Raw genomic sequence first — 24,606 nt, 5'->3', positions numbered from 1 at the left:
CACCATTGTTGAGATTCATACTCTGATTCTTGATGTTTGTGCATCCCAAATACACTACTTAAAAATCCCATGTAAACATTACTTAGAAAATTCTAGTTAAAGCTGCTGATAATTGTGTTTAGCCACTTTAACAGTACTTTAGTTAACATTGATGTAGTGGCAACTTAAGCGCTATAAACACAATGAGCTCTCATGCTAAGCTTAGGGACCGGCTGCAGACAAACAAAACTTTTTACAAAGTTATGTAGGGCTACCACAGTCCTTTGTGAGTTGAATGGCGATTAATGTATTATTTAGAGTCTTACCTCTCACTCTTGAATATTCTTGCTCTTGTTTTTTATGTGCTAATATGTGCTGGTATCATCTTTTACCCGTCATTAAATATTTTGTACTTTCCAAGTGCTCTTTGTAGTACTAATCACATTTGCTATGCTGGAAAATGGCTTACGTAAGAAAGACAACTGGGAGAGGGCGAAACAGAGAAAGAGAGGGATGGAGAGAGAGGTAGAGAACAGTTTAAAGAAAGAAAATAAAGACTGTTAACCGTTACAAGCACATTTATAGTTCTTTATTTAATGTTGTGCATTTGAGTAAAGCATATAGAAAAAGGGTTATTTGAATATGTGGGTCAGTTTTTACCTGCTGTAGATGTTTGTTGTGCGGACCAAAATGTCTCCACTGGGATAAGACATTCACAAGATGCATTAAAATGTAACACACCACTGTTTGAAATGTGTATTGTTGCCCTATTGTGGCCTATTGTTGTACTGTGTAGCAGTCTCAGCATGTGAAACACAAACTTAGCATTTAAACGTAGGTACTATTTAGGTCATAGAAATCATTTAGATATCCCTTGGTATTGGATGCATAAAAGAGTCTGAATATGATGATCATACTGCTGTATCATCACACTGATGCTGACATAATACAATGTACATCTTTATGCAAAGCTTTCTTGGCTTCTCTTCAACCTGATACCCCATCTGAGGAGTTCAGAGGTGAACAGTACTTAAGTATTTTATTTACATTTTCCAAATATCTGTATTTTATCCGTGTTTGAATTTGGAAAAAAAAAATTCACTACATTTATACTGATGAAAAATATGAATACTTGAAAAATGAACTTAACTTCTTCCGCCCTGAAGCTATTTTGGGGATTTTTACCTGGATTTGGCCTACCCAATTTCAAAAGCTTCCCATACCCACATGCAGAGGTTTACATACAAAAGTTTGGTATCATTTTACAGGAAACCCTTTGAAATTACATAAAACACTGTTGAAAGTGGTAAACATGGTTGTAGTTGATATCAGTCCTCTAATAAACACAAAATAAATAGGCGCTTTTTGATGTTTTTTTCTAAAGTTTTTATTTGAAAGTATATAACTCTGGTCCTGGGTATCTCAGGTCCCTGCAGACAGTTTTGTTTGATTCCAGCAATTGTCAGCTTACAGTGGAAAAATGAATTTTTTCTCTATCATAATAAATGCAAAAGTTATTTTACTCCAACTGAAGGGAGGAATAATACCCTTTTGTATACAATTTCTGCCTAAAAACATTTGAAGTGTCCCCATAACCACATACAGTGGAATAAATGCAATTTCTTTATATCATTTTAAAGAAAACCCTTTGAAGTTACATAAAAAGCTGCTGTTTGTGACCAATTTTGTTATTTATGTTGTTTTTCATATGATGAAACACCAAATTTTATTTTTTATGTTGTAAACACTGTCTTTGATAGTGTATAACTCTGGTTCTGGATGCTCTAGCAGACTGCAGACAGTTCTGGTTGTTAGCAGCAGCAGACAGTAAACACCCAAAAAAAGAATGAACTCTTTATCATGTCGCATTCAAAAGATATTCTTATTTTACTGAAGGGTGTGAAAATAAATTTTTCATATAAATATTAATTTTTTGTTTTGCACATATAATAAATAGCAAGGGATTATTCATGCACACAACCAAATAAAATGCTGTGAATGGACTCATTGTTTAGAGTAGGACCTAAAATAAAAGATGATGTATCATTTGTGGCTATCTGTGCTATCTGAGGCAGTTCACAATCAAGTTTCACATATGTTTATAAAAGACCAATTTTTTACCTTATTATTCATTCAACGATTGTTGTATATGTGTTGATAATAGAACGAGAGAATGAGAGCTTTCATTTGATATAAGACTTGCCCATGTTTGTCATATTTGACAAATATGAAACATGTGAATATTAAATCATATAAAAAAATATCGGGGGGGGGGGGGGGTGATAGTGTAAATTAAGTGTAAATAACTTTCTTACAGTAAAAGATATGTCAAAGTGATGCATATCTGCAGAAAGTAGAGACTCTAAGCTTTCAAACAGTATCTCATATGTGTTACTGGGGTCCATGACAGAGCCTTAAAGATTAAAATAATATTTTATATTAAGTCAAAATACGAAATTCTGGACCCGGGACAGGGTCCTCAGGGTTGAAGAGGTTAAAGCAACACTATGTAGTTTTTTTACCTTTAAATAATGTCTCTAAAATTATTTCAGTGCTAGAACAACTTTTAACTGGACAAATTGTACTGTTGCTGCAACCTGAGCAACCTCCTAGCTGCTACAAGCACACTCTGAAAGTGGCGGTGGAGGGTAGGAAACACAGCCCCGCCCCTCCCCCTGCCTGCAGAAGAGTGTCTGATACCAGGCACTGTTGCACTTTTCAACCACATGGGGGAGCTGTAAGTCATTTTTACATGGAAACTACATAGTGTTGCTTTAAAGGTGCAGTGTGTACATTTTAGTGGCATCTAGTGGTGAGGTTGCGAATTGCAACAAATTGAAACACATAGAGAAGCTACAGTAGCCACCACCAGATAAACATATCTTCGGAGACAACTTAGTAAAAAAGTTTGTCCGTTAAGGGCTTCTGTAGAAACATGGCGGCACAAAATGGCGACTTCCATGTAAGGGGACCCTCGGTATGTAGATAAAAACGTCTCATTCTAAGGTAATAAAAGCATAAGGGTTCATTATGAAAGGTCTTTATACACCCCTGATAATATAGTTTTGTAAATTATTTAGCATTTCTGTCAAAAGATCCTTCTAAAAAATTACACACTGCACCTTTAAGTAGAAAGTTAAAATACTTCACTACTGTCCACCTCTGACGGGGTTAAAGGTAAGCCTGATCTCTCAAGGAGACAATATGCTTTTTTTGTAGGACCTGTTGGGTTTTCAGTCACAGGAAAATAAAAACTATTTAGTAAGTATGCAAAATATATCATCGCCACTAGCTCTCTATTGCCATAAATGTTTGCAGGTGTGTGTGTTTTCATTGACTGTTTATAATTTGTTTGTGTTTTTTTAATCCACAGTTCCTCTATAGACTAAAAAACTGTGTGAATATTAATGATAAATTTAAAGACGGTTTAGTATGGGTCAATATGTAATGGCACAGTGATGGGCCCTTTGACTATGCCAATACAAATGATGCTGTAATGCTTGTCCTAATAATCCATTAAGATTCTTTATGATTTTGATAACGTTTTACTCTCTTGCTCTGTCTCTCGCAGCTGCGTCCAGCTTCAGTTTCTGTAGGACTGCGCTGGATCACACGGTCTCAGCAGAGGAACTGACGTACCAGCTGCCCCATAAGGCCGGGGGCAACCTTTCCTGGCATGACGTGCATGGGCAACGGGTAACAAGACGGGCCGTCAAACTACTACAGCAACCCGGCACAGAGGAAATACAGGTACATGACCAGAGTCACATTCATTTAGTGTTCAAAACTGAAAATTACCCAAATTACCCATTCATGTCTTTTTAGTGTGTAAGTGACAAAGTATATAACACAAAATGTTGACAAGTGATTCTTGTTTCATTGCTGCGATGTCATGCTTTCAGCTCCCTTTTCGGTGCAAAATCCTCGACTTTACTTACCATCAAATTAAATATTTATGTCCCTCCCTCACAGCTGGTCACATAAAGGTTTATACATTCGCTTACAGTGCTGTGATATTCTGTGTCCAACCATGACCGGTTAACTTCTCACTACAGTTATTCATTAATGTTACTGCCATTGTCCTCACTGCACACTTAAACTGTCATATCTGAGTCATATTCCACCTGCAGCGAAAAGAAAAATCACCTGTGATGTAAAAATATTATAGCTTTATTATCTGCATCATTACTCAAGAATTAGGCTAAGCCTGGGCTAAAGTGTCCCATAATGCACATGGTTTTTGTATTAGCAGACACAAATGATAGACGTACGTGAAAAGTAATTCCTGTATTTATGCGTTGCGAGTCTTATTAAAAACACTATCACCTCTTTAACTAAATGTACATATTTGATTAGTGTGCTCTTTATGCTCTGGCTGTTACGTTGTGAATAATTGATTTGAATGGAGCGGTTTAGGAAATATAATTTAGTAATGTGTCATCTTAAGAATGACTGATAGTGATGTTTGATTTATTTACTTTATGTGTTAAATATCTTTGTTCTGGTTGACAGAGAGCATTGAGTAAAGGGGAGCGCGCGTGCGTGCGTGTGTGTGTGTGTAGGTGTCTGATGTTGTGACTTTAAATTGAATGGATTTTTCCTGGTCTCAGGATTGGCTCAGTATTGCATGAAAGCTACTGTCTGTGTGTAAACAGGAGAAGGTCACTAGCGTGTATTTAAAATCGCCCACACAGTGCTGACAAAATTCAAGGTTATGACAACTAGAATAAAGGCCAAACCTTGAAAGGTTGATTTCCATTTGAATTACAAAGTGTAGTGTCAGCCTTTCACATTCAGTCTCTGTCCAATGGTTAACAAATGTTAACTTTGTTACGGATTTATCCAACCCTCTCTCATCAGCTAAGAAGAAGCGTTTAATTCAGGTGACACTGACGTCACCAAACTGAATTGGTGTAATGATAAGGCAATAAAGGCTGGATCCAAATGCAGCAATAAAACTTTAATAATCCATAACAAGGAACTGAAAAATCCAGAAATAAATAACAACAGACATCTAAGCAGCAACGTTAGTCTCTTTCACACATACAGTCTTTAAAGTCAGTTAAAGGAAAACACCACTGTTTTTAATATTTTACTATGTTCTAACCTCAACTTAGACAAATTAATACATACCTCTCTTTATATAATATGTGTACTTAAACTTTGTACAGCATGTTGTGAATGTGTTAGCATTTAGCCTAGCCCCATTCATTCCTTAGGATCCAAACAGGGATTAGTCAATTAGTTACACGAGTAAGTATAAAAAAGGAAATAAAATATAGGGAATAAATAAATATTTTAGGGAATAAAACTATATTGTATGGCGGAAGAGCACTTAGTTTGAAGCACTTCGACCTCTGGCGCAGAAATATTGGATGGAAGTTTGAGCGAGCAGTAGTCAGGAGTGATGATGTTACTGGAGGTCGAAGTGCTGCAAAAAGTCCTCTTCCGCCATACAATATAGTTCTCGTTTCAATCAGTTTAAAAAAATATGCAAGTTTTATTTTCTGCCATCATACTTACTCATGTGGTGGCTTCTAAATTCATCCCTGTTTGGATCCTAAAGAAAGAACGGCGCTAGGCTAAATGCTAACCCATTCACGACACGCTGTACAGACTTGCAGATAATCGTATCGTACTTCTTGCGTGAGAATTGACGTTGCTTGTAAAAAACAAGGAAAAAGGTTGGCAACCACCTTTAAACAATGAACTAAATGTGTTAATTTATATTTTATGTTAATGTATTGTCTTTTTATTGAGAATATAACAAGTAACTATTTATCCATATACATGCGAATACATTTTATTTACACTACAAAGTCCTTGCTAAATGCTTCATTCTGATAAACAAACAAATACATATTGATAGCTCTACTTGTTCACATGGTTTTTAATTATTTATTTCTGCAAATAATAGGTAAAATACAACAAAAAGTAAATATTGATACTTGTTCACAGGCTTTTCTGTCTCCTTATTGCAAGTGAACGGTCATGCTCTCATGCTCTTTTCAATAACTGCATATGAATGGCTTGAGCCTTTGTTGCTCTCAAACGTCAGCAATGGAGATTTGAGATGAAAACTTCATTGCTAAGAAACTAAATCTTTATTTTTCTTTAAACAGGTATTGTTTCGGAATAGTGAAATCTTGTTATAAGCACCTTTTGTACGATTGCCTCCCTGTGACACATCGCTTTTATTGTTTCCTAATCTTTGTAAGTCACTTTGGATAAAAACATCTGCTAAATATAATGTAAATGTATAAATGCAGTAGAAAATAATCCTAGCAACAACAGATTTTAAGGCATAAACCATACAAATGTCTTAAAATATTTTTCAATTACATTTTATTTATATTGTGCTTTTCACAATCTGAATTTATCTCCAATCCAATGAATGATATACCTGTGGTGTAGCTGCCACATATGCATAACATGTAATCATTGTATTCGTGTAAGTGTATTGCAGAAGCTAAGAAAGTCTCCCAAATTATCAAATCGGCTCAATAGCCCAATCTCCAATTAAATTATGACAATAATAGGAAATGTGGGGTGTTCTTCAATCCATCATAGCAATATAACAAGATCAAATTAGAGATTAGACCTCCATTTCACATTATTGCACTTGGCAACGGTCGTGAATAGAGTCCAGTTAGTGTGACAAAATGATGTCCTGTGGAATATGCTGCATTGTGCTTCATTCCAACCAAGCTTATCTCATGAGGCCAGAACTGGCATGAAAATGAGTTTTGCCGATGGGACGTGTGTTAAAGATAACATTCATTTACCGCATTCGGTTAGAAACTGAAGAAGGAATGATTAGGGTTAACATTTTGTTAGTTCAAGGTGAGTAAGGTGTCAGTTTGCTGTTGGCAAGTTTGTCAAGGATAGAAATAATTAGGGCGACTGTGACCATAACTAACACCCTACATATGGAAATGATCTTGTGAGAAGTTTATTTAATTACCTACAAGATTAGGTTGTACATTTATTTAGCATCTTGTTAATGTGTAAAACAAATTCATAATTCAATGACTTTCAAGGTGTCCTTTTTTCATTGTTTCTTAATAAACACGCCTCTTATATGTAAATTAGACTTATTATACAATGTGCTGAATTTACAATGTCAGCGCTGTATTATATGACTGATACATGATAAATGACTGATAAATGAGATAAAGAAGGTCCGTCATGTCTGGAGGATAGCCAGTTGATGAAACGCGTGTCCGTGAGAACTGTAAGTGGACTTATGTTTTGGGTTTATTTAAGCCTGTTATTGTATTAGTCTATAGTTCTTGCAAATTTAAAGTAAGTTAGCTGATGATTTTGTTGTTTGAGCAACCTGCTAGCTAGGTTTCACGTTCCCGTTGACTCTACTCACATTATTTATGTTCATTATTTACATGCTACAGTAGTGACACAATCCCTTAAGATAATGTAACTAATAGTGGGAAATAAACAGTTTTTTTTACAATTTTTGCGCCACCTATCATCGTTCGCCTGACGTTCTACAACATCTGCTTTAGTTTGTGTTTATTAACCCTTTAGTTTTACTTTATCACGCAGCTATTCCCGTTAGTGGAAAAAACATTTAATTCATTAATAATCTAGTATGTGTTCATTTTCTGTCATAGTTTATTCAAAATTAATTTTAAAATTAAAATTTTAATTTTCATCATAATGCTTACACCCTGCCCCTTTGATTGCCATACCCCGGCACCGCCCGCCGTCCCACCCCCCACCTCCCCATTAGAAAGAAACTACTATGGAGATCATTGGTGCTCACGGATGGTTTGGTTACAAACATTGCTCAAAATATTTTCCTTTGCGTTCAGAAGAACAAAGAAATTTATACAGATTTGTAACAACATGAAAGTGAGTAAATGATGACCGAATTTTCATTTTTGGGTGTCTCTTTGAGTGTCAGCTTTGTCTAAAATATTGACAGTAGTGTTGAAGTAAGAGAATAAAGCTATGCAATTAATATGTTAGCGTATTGTTAAATAAACGATTACATTCATATTGCTGATTCTGGAGCCGTCTTTAACCTCCTAAGACCCAAGCTTTGGTTTGTCTTTTTTCAGATTTTGACCAGCTATTTTGGGGTTGGGAACAACAAATAAATATAATAACCAAATATTTTTGAAGAACATCAAGCAGTGTATTTGTCCATGTTTGTATACAACAGGTTCCAGTTACACAGAATTAAGTATTATGAAAAAAAATTAATTCCACGTATGTGGACATCCAGGTCTTAGGAGTAGGGATCGACCGATATGGATTTTTTTTTAGTGCCGATACCGATTTTTATTTTATCAGCCTTAGCCGATGACCGATACAGGCTGCCGATTTTCTTGAGGCGATATTTGAAGCCGATACTGCTTTTGCTCATGTGCATTTTTTACATGCTACAGTACACTCCTTTAAGATAATGTAATTAATAGTGGGAAATAATCAGTTTTTTTTTACAATTTTTGCGCCACCTATCATCGTTCGCCTGACGTTCTACAACATCATTGCATCAATTTACATCATAAAAATGGCACAATGACGCCAAATGTCTCAATTTATAAAAGTAACATTTATTGAACTTAAAAAAAAGGCCGGCCGATATATCGGTCTATCACTACTTAGGAGGTTAAGAATCGGCTAAAACCCAATCTCTTCTGCCAACACCTCACTTAATAATATAGAGCTTGATATCTGTTTCTATTTATCTTTTCTGTCATTAAAAAATAAAAATTGTACCCTTGGCTATGTATACTGTGTTTTTGTGTTGCTCTTAATGCTTCTTTTGTTTAGCTCATTTGTAAGTCACTTAGGACAAAAGCATCTGCTAAATCACTTACTGTAAATATTGAAATCTTGAATAGTGTTAACTTTTGATTGTAGACTTGGCAAAATCTGAGTTTGTGACATTGTTGAGATCTTTTCTGAATGTGTAATGGAGACTTTTGTGAGATTTCGATATTTTTCTCAGAAGAAATATCTAAAATGCATGAAATTCACAATTGAATCATTGCTTTCTAAGAGAAGCAATTTCGATATTAGATCTGAGCTGTGATTTTTATTTCTTAAGGGCATAATGTTCAATCAACCAGCCATCATTATAATATAAACCTCAACAGGGTGATCAGGACCTCTATAAAGAGTCCTTGTAAATGGCATTTAATACAAATTTTGTGGGATGTTATTGCTATTACGTGATTTGCATAATTTCTATGTCATTCAGGAGACAAAACAACCCAGATAACGTGTCGAAATAAATGACACTATAAATGACTATAAAGATTTTATGGGGTGTTCACACATATAGCCATTTTATCTCTGGAGGTCACAGGATGTCTGTAGTGTTGCTCATAATAGGTGTTCTTACTACTTAATGTTAAGATTTGGAAGCAATTGCGAAAAAATTTCCCTGCAAAAGAGTGCACATGCAGTTTGTATGGCAAGCTTCGGGCTACCATTTTTAATAATAACCCTAGTCTCTCGTGAGAACTCAGTTCTTGCACGTGTAAACTCACATTGTTTGCTTGTCACTTCTCGCGTGTATTTGGTTGTTGAGACGTAGTTTGCGGACCGGGACAAAGTTGTCAGTGATTCTTCCTATGGTAAAGTCATGCAGTGTGAAACCCCCTGTCGATGATCCATGGTGCAGTGTCAACACAGCAGCGACTGAACAATCGCTACCGGGTGCACTCCCCATTGTTCACATTACCAATTTTCCATGTGAATCATGCCCCGTTTTAAACTTAACTCTCTGTGTGAAAGCCACCATAGAATGCTGACAATTCCTGACAGAGTTTTGCGCAAACCTAAGAATAGTATGCTGTCTGTTGCATCCATGGGAACAATAGGAGTCAGCGCGCACATAGATATTGTTTAGCATGCAGTGGGTTTAGTTCATTAAAGCAGAGTTCTGATGGGGCTACCTGAGGTTGACAGCAAGAGGAGATTGGCCTCCAGATTTGTTTAGTTTCCTCATTATCGTGAAGGTTACCGACCCCGTCAATGACACAAAACAATTTTGTAAAGCACACAGATTACCAAAAGTCAGCAAACTTTGCCAGCTCATTTTAATTAGACAGAATAGCACACTCCCCAAAGAGACTTAGATAACTCTGCTGATTTTTGACATACAGATATGATTTATACATCATTTAAAATGTTAAATTGTCTAGTTTTTTTCTGTCCACTCCCAATAAAAACAGCATGTTGTGCTTTTCGCAAAATTAAGAAAATAAACATGATGCGCGTTTTGTTCTCTCTCCCTCAGTGAAGTCCTTTCAGAAACACGTCAGAAAAATTAAATGTAACTTAACAAATATTTGTCATATAAACAAAAGATAAATGTCTACATAATGCTTGGAATGTCTGCTTTTGGAAGATGTAAGTGAAATCGAAAACAAATATTGTAATTCGTTGTTAACTGTATTAGAAGAGAGAGATGTACCGTCTTTCTTCTGTTGCTTCATTATCTATAATGAGCCACGCCCCGCTCCATTGAAGAAAAGAGCAGAGATCATCCATATTCATTAGTCAACCCCACAGTCAATGGACATTTCGTATCTGCAGCCATTCACTGCTGTGTTGAGTTTTAATCCTAGTGATGGGAGAAACGAAGCTTTTCGAAGCTTCGAATCAATTGAACCAATTGCTTCGAAAATTGATTCAGTTTTTCGAAGCAGTTCGAAACCCACACACGCTGGCGACCCCTGCTGGTCAAATTAGTGTATAAGCAGATGTGTCCAAACATTTTGCACTTTTTTTACAAAATAATAGCAAGATTTTTTTTAAATATGTTAAAAAAAATTTAACTTAATTAAGACATAGTTAAAAGTGTATTATGTGTTTTTAGTTTTATTTAGGGCAAACAAATGAATAAAACTAACTACCCTTTTAATTATGCACATTTTTGTCATTAAATATGTCTATAAACAAAAAGTAGACAACATGGCAGTGTTATTAGTCAGAAGGATGAATGTTTTATGAACTTTCATAATAAAACTGACCTAAACTTATTAGACACTGGTCATGTGATCAACTCCCCCTAGTGGTGAACCATCGGATTTTCGAAACGTTTCGAAACAGTTATGACGTAATGAAGCCTCGTTTGCTAAAATCACGTGACTTGGGCCAGTTTGAAACAAGCTCCGAACCACTGATTCGAAACAAAAGATTCGTAAATGTTTCGAAGCCTCATGAAGCAGTGCTTCGAAAACGACCATCACTATTTAATCCGAGTGCTGGAAACATGACATCTACTTGTTTACTCGTGACTGTAACTAAAGTTATCTCCAGACGCGAGTGTGACTCGATCGACATCCAAACGCACACACAAACACACAATGCCTCATATTTGAAGCGCTTTGTGGTATCATTATAAAAGATGCGATTGCACACATCACATACTTGTTTACTCGCGCCTAAATCTCCAGACAGACGCGAGTGTGTGTGCTTCGTCAGTGTGACGGGATCGATGTCTGACATATAAATCCTTATTTACTTGCGGATGTGTGTCAGTATCTCCAGACGCGAGTGTTTTCTTTGTCTTCCGTCAAACAGCTGAGGCGACGGGAACGCACATACACAAACACGCGAGTCAGGAAACTCGACGCGCTTTTTGGTATTCTTATAAAATACGCGATTGCAAACAGTACAATGCTTATTTAGTTGCGTCTAAGCGCATATCTCCGCACAGCAAGTTTATTAAACACAGGATCACTCGCATGTGCACACATTCACTGCTTTCATGATCAACACGTGAGGTAATGGCGGCGGCTGTAAACAAACATTGATAAGTTTATCACGCGTGTCCCTGGTTGTGTTTCTACTATAATGCTTACAAAAACACAAATAGGAGTCCAGACAACGATAGGCAGTTGTTCTTTTGAGCTTTTTACTGCACAAAAGTAAACCTCTCGCTGGCCAACCAAACACAAACCCTGTGTTCACTTTATGATGGCCAAACAGTACCTTTACCATGATTAGGCTACTATGGTTTTTAAAAGGTAACTTATACTTGTGATATTAATAGAAAATATTTAAATAGAAATATATATATATATATACACACACATTATATATATATATATATATATATATATATATATATATATATATATATATATATATATATATATATATATATATATATATATATATATATATATAATGTGTGTGTGTGTGTGTGTGTGTGTTTACATTATATTGAAAAGTAAACCTTATCATTGTTTTACTACAGAGAAATTTACATTCCTGTTGAACATCCCCACAAGGCTTATTATGTGGCTCATTATTCAACTCTTTTGTCTCTCAGCTGTCAATCACTGATTATTCAGGAGCTTTCCCGCCTCCACGCATACAGCCTTTCCCAAGCAAAAGTGTCTTAGAAATTGTAAATCAATGTATTGCTTTATGTGATTGAGTAGGCCATATGATTTTCACATCATTTTGAAGAAAAAACTCTAGACTACTAGATGTTTTTTTGAAAAGTCTTGGGAAAACATGTTTAGAATGAGTTTTGTGGTGTTATATCAGTGACTTAAAAATTTTGCTTTTTCAAAAACCATGCATAAACATTTTTCTCTCAAAAATACAAACATGTACATACATGTTGATTATATGATATTGTAGCCCAGTTTGTGATGAACACAGTGTTATGAGACTTTTGCCATTAATATGTTTTCAAGCAACTGAAAAAAGCACAAATGTCAGTGCATGGCAAAACTTCCCCAGGGCCCTAAAAACCCCTTAGACCCCAGAGGGTTAAGATCAGTATGCAATATAGGATGAATGAACGAATTCCAACAAGAATTGAACCCCCAAAACAGATTTTTAAATGTGAGTTAGATTTTGGCTGTGTATGTCTGAACAGATGTTGTGGAGACATAATGAATGCAGTGCAGTGTCCGAAGTCTCATTTCATTCAGTTCCTAGCAGGCTGAGAGGAATCATTGAGTTCTTATGCATGTAAGCTGTCCCGGAGCTGAGCGAAAGATTGTGGGAGTGGAGCCAGCCTGAAAGATTACATTTATTTTAAAAGATGAAATGAGCGTAGGAAAAATAGACCGGTATCACAGAGAGAAAAATGTTACTAGAAATTATGACTGAATAAATTTACTGCAAATTACCTAAAGCTGTCTGTTTGTTGCAATCTCTGTCCAATACATACAATTGCAAATTACTTAATGAAAAAACTGACACTGACCCAACAAATCAAGGCTACCTATATTATCAAATCAACTTAAAGGGATAGTTCGGCCAAAAATGATATTAAACCCATAATTTACTCACCCCCAAGCTGTCCGAGATGCATATGTCCATCGTTTTTCAGACAAACACATTTTCAGTTATTTTAGAAAATGTTTTAGATCTTTCAGTTAATCAAATGTAAAGTTACGGGGTCCACGACCTTCAAGTTCAAAAAATGTGCATCCATCCTTCACAAAAGAAATCCAAACGCCTCCACGATGATAAACAAAGGCCTTCTGAACATAATATGCGCGGTGTTGTCAGAGAAATATCAAAATGTAAAACTTTATAAATGAAAATAACTAGCTTCCGGTAACGCCGCCATCTTAGACTCCTCTGTATTCAGGAAAGAAAATCAGCGTAGTGTACGCATTGTTCTTAGTGACTTATGACAAATTCGGAGGGCGGGGGCACAGAGCAGCAGCAGAGAAACCATCATAAACTGCATACGCTCCAGTGTTGGGAACGTTACTTTAAAAAAGTAAATAGTTATAGTTACTAATTACTTCTCACAAATAGTAACTGAGTTAGTAACTGCGTTACATTATTATAAAAGTAATTAATTACCAGGAAAAGTAATTACTGCGTTACTTAAAAAAATTTTTATATTTCAAATAACTTGAATGCGCCTTACAAAATTAAATATGTTAAATGACTAAAATGGATACTAAAGAGAAATCACTAATTTTGTGGCAGCATGTGACGATGTGAGGTGCTTTATTAGATCAGAATTACTTGCCACAGACATGGAGAGACTTTTTCTTCATGGGCATAAGTTGCACATTACACAAACATTCTTGCCTTTCACCTCAACAATGGAAAAGTAGTGCTTTATACTTCGTGTTTGCGACCGCTACCTTTGAGCTTGTTGTACTTGCCATCGCCCTGTCGCCGGTGTTTTCGGAGTGATTGATGCGCGATGACCGGGGTGCATGTCAGTGCTTTGAGATGGGGCACAGTCAGCAGAAGCACCGCTGCTCGTTGAGAAGAGAAAACGACGCGTATTTTCATGTCAGTCTACAAAAGTCTCCAACCACGCCAGAAAAGATAGCTAGATTTGTCCTATAAAGTCGCTAAAGTGATAGAAAGATGCTAAATCTAGCGACAAAGTGACAAAGTTGCTCAGACTTTTTAACACTGCTGCTCGCTCCTTGGACTTGGACTGCGCGTGTGGGCGGGCCTTTTTGTGAACTCTAACTCTGGTTGGCTACCGATGGAAATTAAGCTAATCATCATCCGTTATGTTTCTCACAACACACAAGAGAAAAACAGAGTTTGGCTGAGAGAGTGAGCATACGCGGCTGAAAATCACTACAGTACGAAAAACGAAAAGTTGTGCTTTAAAAGTGTATATTTGTTATTTTTCTTGTCAAAAATAACAATCGTTTTGCTAGATAAGACCCTTATGCCTCGTTTGGGATCGTTTATAGTCCTTTGAAACTCCTTTGAAAAAAAATGTTAAGTGTTGAATTAAGTATTAAATGTTGGGCTCTATTAAAGTCCATTAAAATGAGAAAAATCCTGCAATGTTTTCCTCAAAAAACATAATTTCATCTCGACTGAACAAAGAAAGACATCAACATTTTGGATGACATTGTGGTGAGTAAATTATCTGGATTTTTCTTTTAAGAAAATGGACTATTCCTTTAAGCTAACTTATCTGCTCTTTAAGTGCAAAACATGCAAAACAGAGGGTGTTAGTGGGGGGAGGCTGGAATTTTAAAAGAGATGTCGCCCATCTAGTCCTTAAAGTTTAATCCCGATTCAGCTCCAATGGAGGGAACCAGAGACACACAGCAGGGACACAAAATGATTCCAACTGGAGATGATAAAAGGACAGAGGAGCAGACAGACAAAAGCAGACAAAAAGAGTGAGTGAAACCAAGATGAGTGGACACGAAGGGGGAAATGAGGTAGATTAGAAAGACAAAGACAAGAAGGGAATAATGGGATTTGAATGAATGAAGGTGAGTTAGAGGACAGTTGGAAGAAGTAAGCAAAACATGGGGGAGAGAAAGGTGGCAGAAAAAACATAAGAAAAAGACGAAAGTTGGAGCCATCTGAGATATTTTGGTGGAAGCACTCCAACGAGACTCAGATGATGATGAATGAATAATCTACACATATAAATCTCACTGATTAAGAATTGATGGCAGAGTGTATGATTAAAGGCTCTTGAGAAAATATGATGTGAAACTACATGAGCTAATACTGCCAGCAGAACTCAATAACCCAGAAAGAGCACAGCGGTGTCTCACTACACTTCATAAACTCTATCTACTTTCTTTTTTTATTAGCTTAAACATAACGTTTATCAGGTCGTGTTCACACTTGTAGCTTGGTTCTCTTGGTACTTTCGGTTTGAACAAAAAATGTGTTCCGGTTAGCTACGCATTTTCACTGACAATTTTTTTAACAAAGAACTGAACCTAAAGGCAAAAGGATAATGTCACAACCTGATTGGTCAGATTTTTTGCACTCTCAGAATAAAAGGTACAAATGTTGACATTGGGGCAGAGGAACACAGAAGGTTCCTCACTTGTTGTTCCAGAGCGTCTGTTGTTGCTAAGTGACCTAAACATTTGCTTGACGTTGTGACGAGCATCCACTGGCGGAAAAATAAATCAGCTCTTATGAACATGCATGTTTGTTAAGAAACGTATATCTGATTCTCATTTACATATCAAAATATATCTATGCATTATATACTGTATAAGACCTATATGCATCAATCAGCGCATGCATAGCCCTCTGATATTATTTAGTTAGTTTTACAGATGCCCAGTCTGCTAAACCTATTAGGATAACATTTTGCTTACTTTAGTTTAGGAAGATAGAGCTGTTCCTCTAATTAGGCATCCGTGACATGTATTCAAAATGGCCGCCCATAGTCTCTCCATAGTTTCGCTCCTCTGTGTATTATTAATGACTTTATGTTCCAGGCTGGACAGAATCAGGTCTCACCGGTTCAGGGGTGGATGTTTATTGACCAGATGCTGGTTTGGTGGAGATAGTGAGTGATGGATAGCTGGAAAATAGAGAGCAGAGGTTGATGGTGGCAACAAGCACCTCTCCCCAGATCCTGTTTGCTCTCCGGCTCATCGCCTCATTCTTATTTCCCAGCCAAAATATGAATCCCTACAGAATATGAGCCACCCATAATGTTTTATATATATTCTGTTATTTGAATACCCAGTTCTTTTGTCTCTGTGTTTATAAATGTGTTGTGTCGGTTTTTTTTAATGCTGTAGTTTGGGGCTGGACCTGCATCTTATTTTCTAACCACTGGCAATCTAGTTTAACCAGACGCAGATCAGTGATGGTTTATCATATTTAGATGAAGTCATTCCTCTCCGCCTCTTTGAATCATGCAAATTTTTATGAAAAAAAGATGGCTCAATTATAACCATGCATATTTCCAGACACAAGCTTGCAAAATGAACTGCACTGTTCAAATCGTGTTCAGCATTAACAAAGATTAGTAAATGCTGAAAAACTTGTTAGTTCATGTTAGCTAAGGCATTTTTTTAATGTTAAAAGGTGACATAGAATGATTGAATGGGGTATTTATCCTTGTTCTGTGATGTGACATGTAGACAATTAAATTTTGTTTGGGTCTGTAATGCCTTAGAAGCTTCCTAAAAACCTCTCTCAGAAAGTGAAGTAGTTTGTTTTAATCCGAATATGTGTATCAAATACTTTACCATTATGTTTTTATGTTGTCTATATGGATATAACCAGGGCAGGACTTAACAGGGTGGAGGCCCCTGGGCTTGAATAAATTTTGGGCCCTACACTATCAGAACAAAAGCTGTCACTGGGACGGTACCCTTTAAATGGTTCCTAATATTGACCATTTAGGTACAGATATATACATTTGTACCCATTATATGCACTCTTTAGGTACAAAGGTGTACTACTTGAAAGGGTACCACCCCAGTGACAACTTGTGTATATTATCTTCTGAGAGTGCACACATACAGTAAACAACCTAAAATAAAAAATATATCATAGAACTATATTTTAGGGAAGTTTCCCGACAGGGTTTAGATTAATCCAGCACTAGGCCTATTGCTATAGGTTATTATTAGGGCATTCAAGTAGTTTTTACAAACAAACCTTACAAAAAACATTACTGGTGTGTGTCAAACATGCATTTTAGTCTGGGACTAGGATAAAACCTGTCTAGGAAACTGCCCCTATGTCTCTATAGCAGAACATAAGCCCAGTCTAAAATTAAATCATGTATTTTTAGGGATGTCACAAATCCAAATTAATCATGCACATTAAAAAATACCCCATAACAACATTTAAAATCATTGTGTAAGACTTAGCTTAAGAAAAGAATGATATGTCTTGATAAACATTCACCTTATTACACACCATATAATGTTATAAACATAATCAACAAGTGTATTTTGTGCATATAGCCTAAGTGGTGCAGTGTTTAACAATGAAAAACAAAAGATTTTAGGATGTAATTTAATAATTATGACAAGACCATCATGTAATATTAGACACCAAAAACCAAAGTGGAGAAGATGATCATTAATACATTTTTGCGTCTGATATGAACGTAATACATTAAAACCTTGAACGTAGATATAAAAATGAACACTTTTCAGAAGTTTAAACTGTGATTCTGTTAGCAAACATGCTGAAAGAGAAACTACAGGAAAGTTAGGCTAGCCAGTGGATTATATCAAAAACCATCAGGACATCAACATGGCCATAATTTAGTGAATCCTCACCTCCAGATGAAGTAATAAACTGGACTGATGATTTAAAATGTTGATATAATCATGTGCGTTGTTAACTCTCCAGATTTTGTTATGTTTTGTAGCTCTGCTTCACTGGTTTATTTCTCCACAGGGACTGTTTGGTTAGTGATGTGTGAGCTGCAGACTGCGAGCAGATTGGATTTCATTTGGCACTACGAAGACCGCTTGGTGATGTCAAAGTACCGCGAGAGCGATTAGAAAGCAGACTTCTCGTATCGCTCTCGCGGTACTCTGATGTCATTCTTTTGGCTTTTGTTGAACAACATGAATACACCCATCTGCTTTACAATCACTTTTGCGCCGTGATAATTTGATTTCATATGATGATCGGATTGCGCAGTGCAGCATGAAGTCAAATGCACCAAATACCAAATAGCCGACTGTATATGAGGTTAAACCCGCCAAAGTAGCAAGTGGAGCATGCGAATGGTGAGTGATTCAGATGTCAATTTATGAATGAAAGTGTCAAAGGTTTGTCACAGACTGTTAAGTATTTTAACGCTTTTTTAAATGGGTATACGGAAATCCTTGACCATTAGTGGGTAAATTGCGTATAACGGCGTATCACGTTAGATTACAAACAAACAAGAAAAAACAGAGTTACAAGATCATAGCCTACTCTAGTAATCTTTTTCATACTGAGCGCTTCATTTTCGCGTTGCTCTTTCTCATTATCTGTAAAGCTCATTCATGACTCCCATTTCGCGTATTCGCTATTATACTAGCATCTATGGTTTTCAAAAGCGGTAAACTCAGCGTGTCATATTCAGCACCAAGATGACTGACATATATATATTAACGAATTAAATGCAGCACCAAATAATTCTGCACCAAACCAATAGGCTCTCAGGCTGTAAACTAAAAAATTAAAACGACTGAACAAATCAAACGAACGCAAGCAAGCAAGCACGGAGGCCCCTATTGGCCGGGGCCCCTGGGCTCAAGCCCAATCAAGCCCAATGGTAAGTCCGGCCATGGATATAACCAGTTATATGTATCACGTAGTGAACCATTGTGATTGTAGGAAAAATACCAGCATGCATTGCAGTTTGTTCAAAAAGAACATGGCGAGAATTTGCTGACAATAAAGTCCATCTTTGAAATCAAAACCTTAGACTGAAGATTGTTTCATCTGAAAAGGGAAAACCACAACAAAAGCTATATTAGGGTTGGGGATTTTAAACGCATGGTTTTGCACTTATTTGGCATCCTTTCGGGCATAACTGGCAACCTCATTATGAAATGCAAGCACTTGACGCTGATGGGCTGCCTTTGGTGTCACTCGAAAGAGTGTAAACTTCACCGTCTTCAGAACACAGACAGACCAAAATTGTACAGATAGATGAGCACACCTCGGAACGCGACTCGCCATTTTTATAAAAAAATGCTGGTGCTATGATTTTCACAAAAGTTTAATGTTTTTCCGAAAAAGTTCTTCTTTAAATATATAAACATACATATATCAAATGAAAGAACAGACCCTCTGCTTTTAAACAAAAAAAGTTTCATCCTATCTTCATATGTTGTATTTTTAGCACATCTAAAATATGGGCAGGTTTCTTAAAAAAAAAAAAAAAATTAGCAAAAAGCAGAGATAATTGCATTTTTGTAAAGGACTTTTGTTAGAGATCAGATTCAGAATGATGATCAAAACATACAAGGAGTTTTTGTATCAGTGGATGCTTTAGTGTTTTATAAGTTGGGTAAAAGCGCTACCTGATGGATAATAGCGGAAATATGGATTGCCATAAAAAAAATCGTTATTAGCAGGTAAATATTTTCTCTTAATTTAGAAGATAACTCATCGATGGCGGTGAAAGGGTTAAAAGTCTTTTTCAGGTTTTGTTTTTCGACCAAGTGCATCCAGGATTTTCAGTTTCGGCCCAGAATTTTCATTTTGGTGCATCACTAATTTTCACAAATGTCACTTTAGTCATTTTATTGGTAACAAATTCGACTGTCTTTCGCTGCAAAACCCTTTAAGTGCATGCAAGCTTTTTTTGGCATAAACCTCCACTTCTTTGGACAAGAAATTATAAATAGCTGTAAAATCACTAACGATGCAACTAGTAACATTGCACATGATAAATGCAAGAAAACAAAAATGAAGAAAATTAGCCACACATTAGGGGGCGCTGTGATCCATGTGATGGCCACAGTCGGTACTCACAAGGGACCCAAGTTTGAATACACAGTTGTTTTGTGTGCGGTCGTTCATCCAATTATCTTCCGTGCACGTTGCTGAAAAATCAATGTGGTGTTTAGTGGATTTTGCCAACAAGGCGGTATTTCTGAATGGCCTGCGGGTGGGATTCAGCTGGTTTGAAGTGAAGGTATTTTGTAAACACTTAATACAAGCAGAGCGAATTTGGTTAATATCATTACCAAATTTTTAACGTAGGTGGTGTTTAGTGGCTTTGTATCTGAGCTTCAAGATCCAATGGAGTTACGAAGTTTTGCTATTTTTAAATTTTTTTATTTAATAAATACCCACAAGCAGACTTAAGGGGGAATAAAAAGCAACGAGTTTTCCAAAGTATAAAAAAAGACCAAAAATGGTGATACAAGGTTTTCCTCAGGCAACAACATGTTTGTATTTTCTTTCCAAATGTAGTGTGGTAACTATTTATTTATTATTCATTAATTTCTCTGTGGAAGAATTATGTAGAGATTATGCAAAGATGAAGAAATTTATGCAATGATAGTTAAATATTATTGTCTCAGCTGCCCTCTGGTGATCCTCTCTTTAACATTATTATCCTCAGTGGTGTGTTTCTCTTATGATACTTTCATGAAATGTTCATGATAATTACATTCCATCGTACAAAGACTGCAAATATTCAATACCCTACATATAAAAGACTAATTATTGCTTTTCTAGTTGCATTCTGTAGGTCTCCACAGCATATGCTTTTGATGTTTTACTGTAGTACAACAGACACAACAGAATAAATGAAGCACATTGGTAAAATAACTGTGTACTATAAAACATATTATAGGACGCAAAAGCAATGTTTTATATTCCCAGACTTGCGTAATGTACTCTAGTAAAAGTTTTTATTGCAGTTCCCCTTTCACAACTATCTTCAGCAGAGAGTCATAAAAGTGTGATGATGATGAATTTTTAAAGAATAAAGTGTGGATATAATTATACGAGTACTGTAGTGTTTACACAGCTGCTTTTGTTTTAATGATCACATTACCCCCTGATGCTATACAGACAGATTTTTATTTCTGTTATCTCATTATATCTTCTCCCACTTTATTAATCCTTCTGTTGCTGTTTTATTACAGTTCTACCTTGTGTTTGGTTTTTTGTTTGATACATTAAAGTAGTTTAGTAATTTGAGATAGGCAGGGGTTGAGGTGAACTTGCAATATTACATGTACCATTATTACATAATGATATGTTTGATCAGTGGCTCTCAAGTGGTTTTGCTCCAGAATTCAGATTTTATTGTGCATCAAATTGCGACCCATGGTTGTTGTTTGTGGTATTATTTTAGCAGATTGATCAAGATGTAATCTGACCTTTATATAACACTGTCTATCATACAATAAAGAGGTGAGAACAGCAGGCTGAAAAAAACATGTTAATTTATGAATGGAAGATGGAGAAAATGACTCACTACAAGAAGAAACATTTCAGTGAATATTCAGTGCATTACACAGTGCTGTGTGTTAATATGCCAGCCATACCATATGCTGCCATAAATGTGTGTATTTTAGATCATATCCTTTCTGCTGGTTGACATTAGATGAGACGTGACTCATGTTTCTGCTCGGATCTCACATTCACTCATGCATTTGCTCAAACTCTGTGTGTGATGTTGTGTGTCGGATGTTATTCCTTTAATCCGTGTTCTCACACTTGTAAATGTTCTTTAAGCCAAGTAGGATAAAAACGAAATATAATGGTGAACACACTTTACAACACCAAAAAGTTAGGAATCACTTAATCATTATCATTAAAATACCTTTAGATCATAATGTTTTTATGATAATGAAAAACATTTCATTCAAGTGACCCTAATCTTTCAGTAGTGTATGCCATGTCTGTTTTTTCCTGGTTTTAGTTGACATTATAATAATGATGACAGTTGATAAGTTTTTTCTGCTTTATAGATTCATCCAGGTGAAGCCTTCACTGTATACCACACCAGTCCAACGCTCTCCAGTTTATGCAAACCAGTGGTGCTGTGGACCCAGCAGGATGTGTGTAAGTGGCTGAAGAAACATTGTCCACACAACTACCTGACCTATGTGGAAGCCTTCTCCCACCACGCTATCACAGGTACAAATGTCTTTACGATACATCATACACGTTATGACATCACAGGTATAACACAACTCTCTTTATGACACATCATGCACTTTATGACATCACAGGTAAAACACAACTCTCTTTATGACATAGCACATGTTATGACATTGCAGGTAAAACACAAATCTCTTTATGACATAGCACAGGTTATGTCATCACAGCTAAAACGCAACTCTCTTTTTGACACATCACACGTTATGACATTACAGGTAAAACACAACTCTCTTTATGACATAGCACACGTTATGACATCACAGGTAAAACACAACTCTCTTTATGACATAGCACATGTTATGACATTGCAGGTAAAACACAAATCTCTTTATGACATAGCACAGGTTATGTCATCACAGCTAAAACGCAACTCTCTTTTTGACACATCACACGTTATGACATCACAGGTAAAACACAACTCTCTTTATGACATAGCACAGGTTATGACATCACAGGTAAAACACAACTCTCTTTATGACATAGCACAGGTTATGACATCACAGCTAAAACACAACTCTCTTTTTGACACAGCACACGTTATGACATCACAGTTAAACACAACTCTCTTTCTGACACAGCACACGTTATGGCATCACAGGTAAAACACAACTCTCTTTTTGACACAGCACACATTATGGCATCACAGGAAAAAAACACAACTCTCTTAATGAGAGTTGTGTGCTAAAACACAACTCTCTTTTTGACACAGCACACGTTTTGGCATTACAGGTAAAACTCAACTCTCTTTATGACATAGCACAGGTTATGACATCACAGGTAAAACACAACTCTCTTTATATGACATAGCACAGGTTATGACATCACAGCTAAAACACAACTCTCTTTTTGACACATTGCACGTTATGACATTACAGGTAAAACACAACTCTCTTATGACACATCTCACGTTATGACATCACAGTTAAACACAACTCTCTTTCTGACACAGCACACGTTATGGCATCACAGGTAAACACAACTCTTTTTCTGACACAGCACACGTTATGGCATCACAGGTAAAACACAACTCTCTTTATGACATAGAACAAGTTATGACATCACAGGTACAGCACATATCTCTTCATGAAAAGTAAATAAAGGCTCAGTCTCAAATGCCAAGAATGTTAAAGCACATTAACATTCGCCAATAACATTCACAAATAGTTCCATTGCTGTTGCTTTGCTGAAAAATGTCATGTATTAAAGACAGACAGTTTGGTCAATTCACAACAGCCCTTGCCAACAGACATATCTAAAGGCACTGTGTTAGATCCACAGATTCATGTACAATTATTCTGGTCTCTCAGAGGAATAGTTTGGCAGACAACATAAACTCTATAATAAACTATCATCTGACTCCCAGAACTGTGTGCTCATGTTTCACTCCCTAATGGACTATTATACACCTTAATACTGTGCCATTTGTCAGATCAGGTCCATTTCCATTACTGTGTAGGTCTCGCCATCCAGGGGTCACCAGAGTAGACTTTTCATGAAATACTCATTACGTTACATTTCATGCATGTCCTCCTGGAAAAACTGTATTTATATTTTTGATATTTTTGGTGAAAAAAAAACAAGAATTCCTAAGTAATTAAGTAAGTAAGTAAAATTGCATCTACATAGCTACGGCTCTGACGGTGGCAGTATTTTACCACCGCAATGGTAATGCACTAATTCACATTACAGTAGGTGGTTATAGAATGTGTCTGTGTGTGTGGGTGTGCGATGCATATAGACGTATACAGTGGCAAGAAAAAATATGTGAACCTTTTGAAATTTCATGGTTTTCTGAATAAAATGTGATCTGATCTTCATCTATGTCAAGGGTATTGACAAACATAATGGGGGGGGGGGTTCCCGGACAGGTACTAGACTGGTCCTAGACTAAAAAAAATGTAAGAGCTGTCCAAACTCAAAACAACTCACAAGTAAGGCATGTTTGTTAAAACAAGTTTTATTTCCTAATTAAACTAAGGCCTAGTCCTGGCTTGAGCTAATCCCTGTAAAGGAAACCACCCCAATATGTCTAAAAATAATTACACAAAAATCTGATCTTTCATGTCTTTATTGAGCACACTCATTCAGCATTCAAAATGTTGAGGAGGAATTTTAGCCCATTCTTCCTGGCGGACATCTCATGTGTATGGCCCTCTTTAAGTCAATCCATAGCATTTTTATTGGGTTGAGGTCTGGCCACTATAAAAGGTGGATTTTGTTTTTCTGAAGCCATTCTGTTGTGGACTTGCTCCAGTGTTTTGGGTCATTGTCCTTTTG

General features: G+C 36.4%; 1 protein-coding gene across 1 annotated transcript in view; it reads left to right on the top strand.

Moving 5' to 3' along the window:
* The window catches only part of samd10b (sterile alpha motif domain containing 10b), a 98,637-nt gene that overhangs the window by 42,955 nt on the left and 31,076 nt on the right, over positions 1-24,606 (top strand). The window contains exons 2-3 of the mRNA XM_065286324.2: positions 3,551-3,729; positions 22,137-22,305. Of these exons, the coding sequence (XP_065142396.1) occupies positions 3,551-3,729; positions 22,137-22,305 (348 nt within the window). The remainder of the gene's footprint in view (positions 1-3,550; positions 3,730-22,136; positions 22,306-24,606) is intronic.

The sequence above is a fragment of the Paramisgurnus dabryanus genome, chromosome 21 (assembly GCF_030506205.2).
Source record: "Paramisgurnus dabryanus chromosome 21, PD_genome_1.1, whole genome shotgun sequence".
Lineage (NCBI taxonomy): Eukaryota > Metazoa > Chordata > Actinopteri > Cypriniformes > Cobitidae > Paramisgurnus > Paramisgurnus dabryanus.
This window is presented reverse-complemented; position numbering and strand designations above follow the sequence as displayed.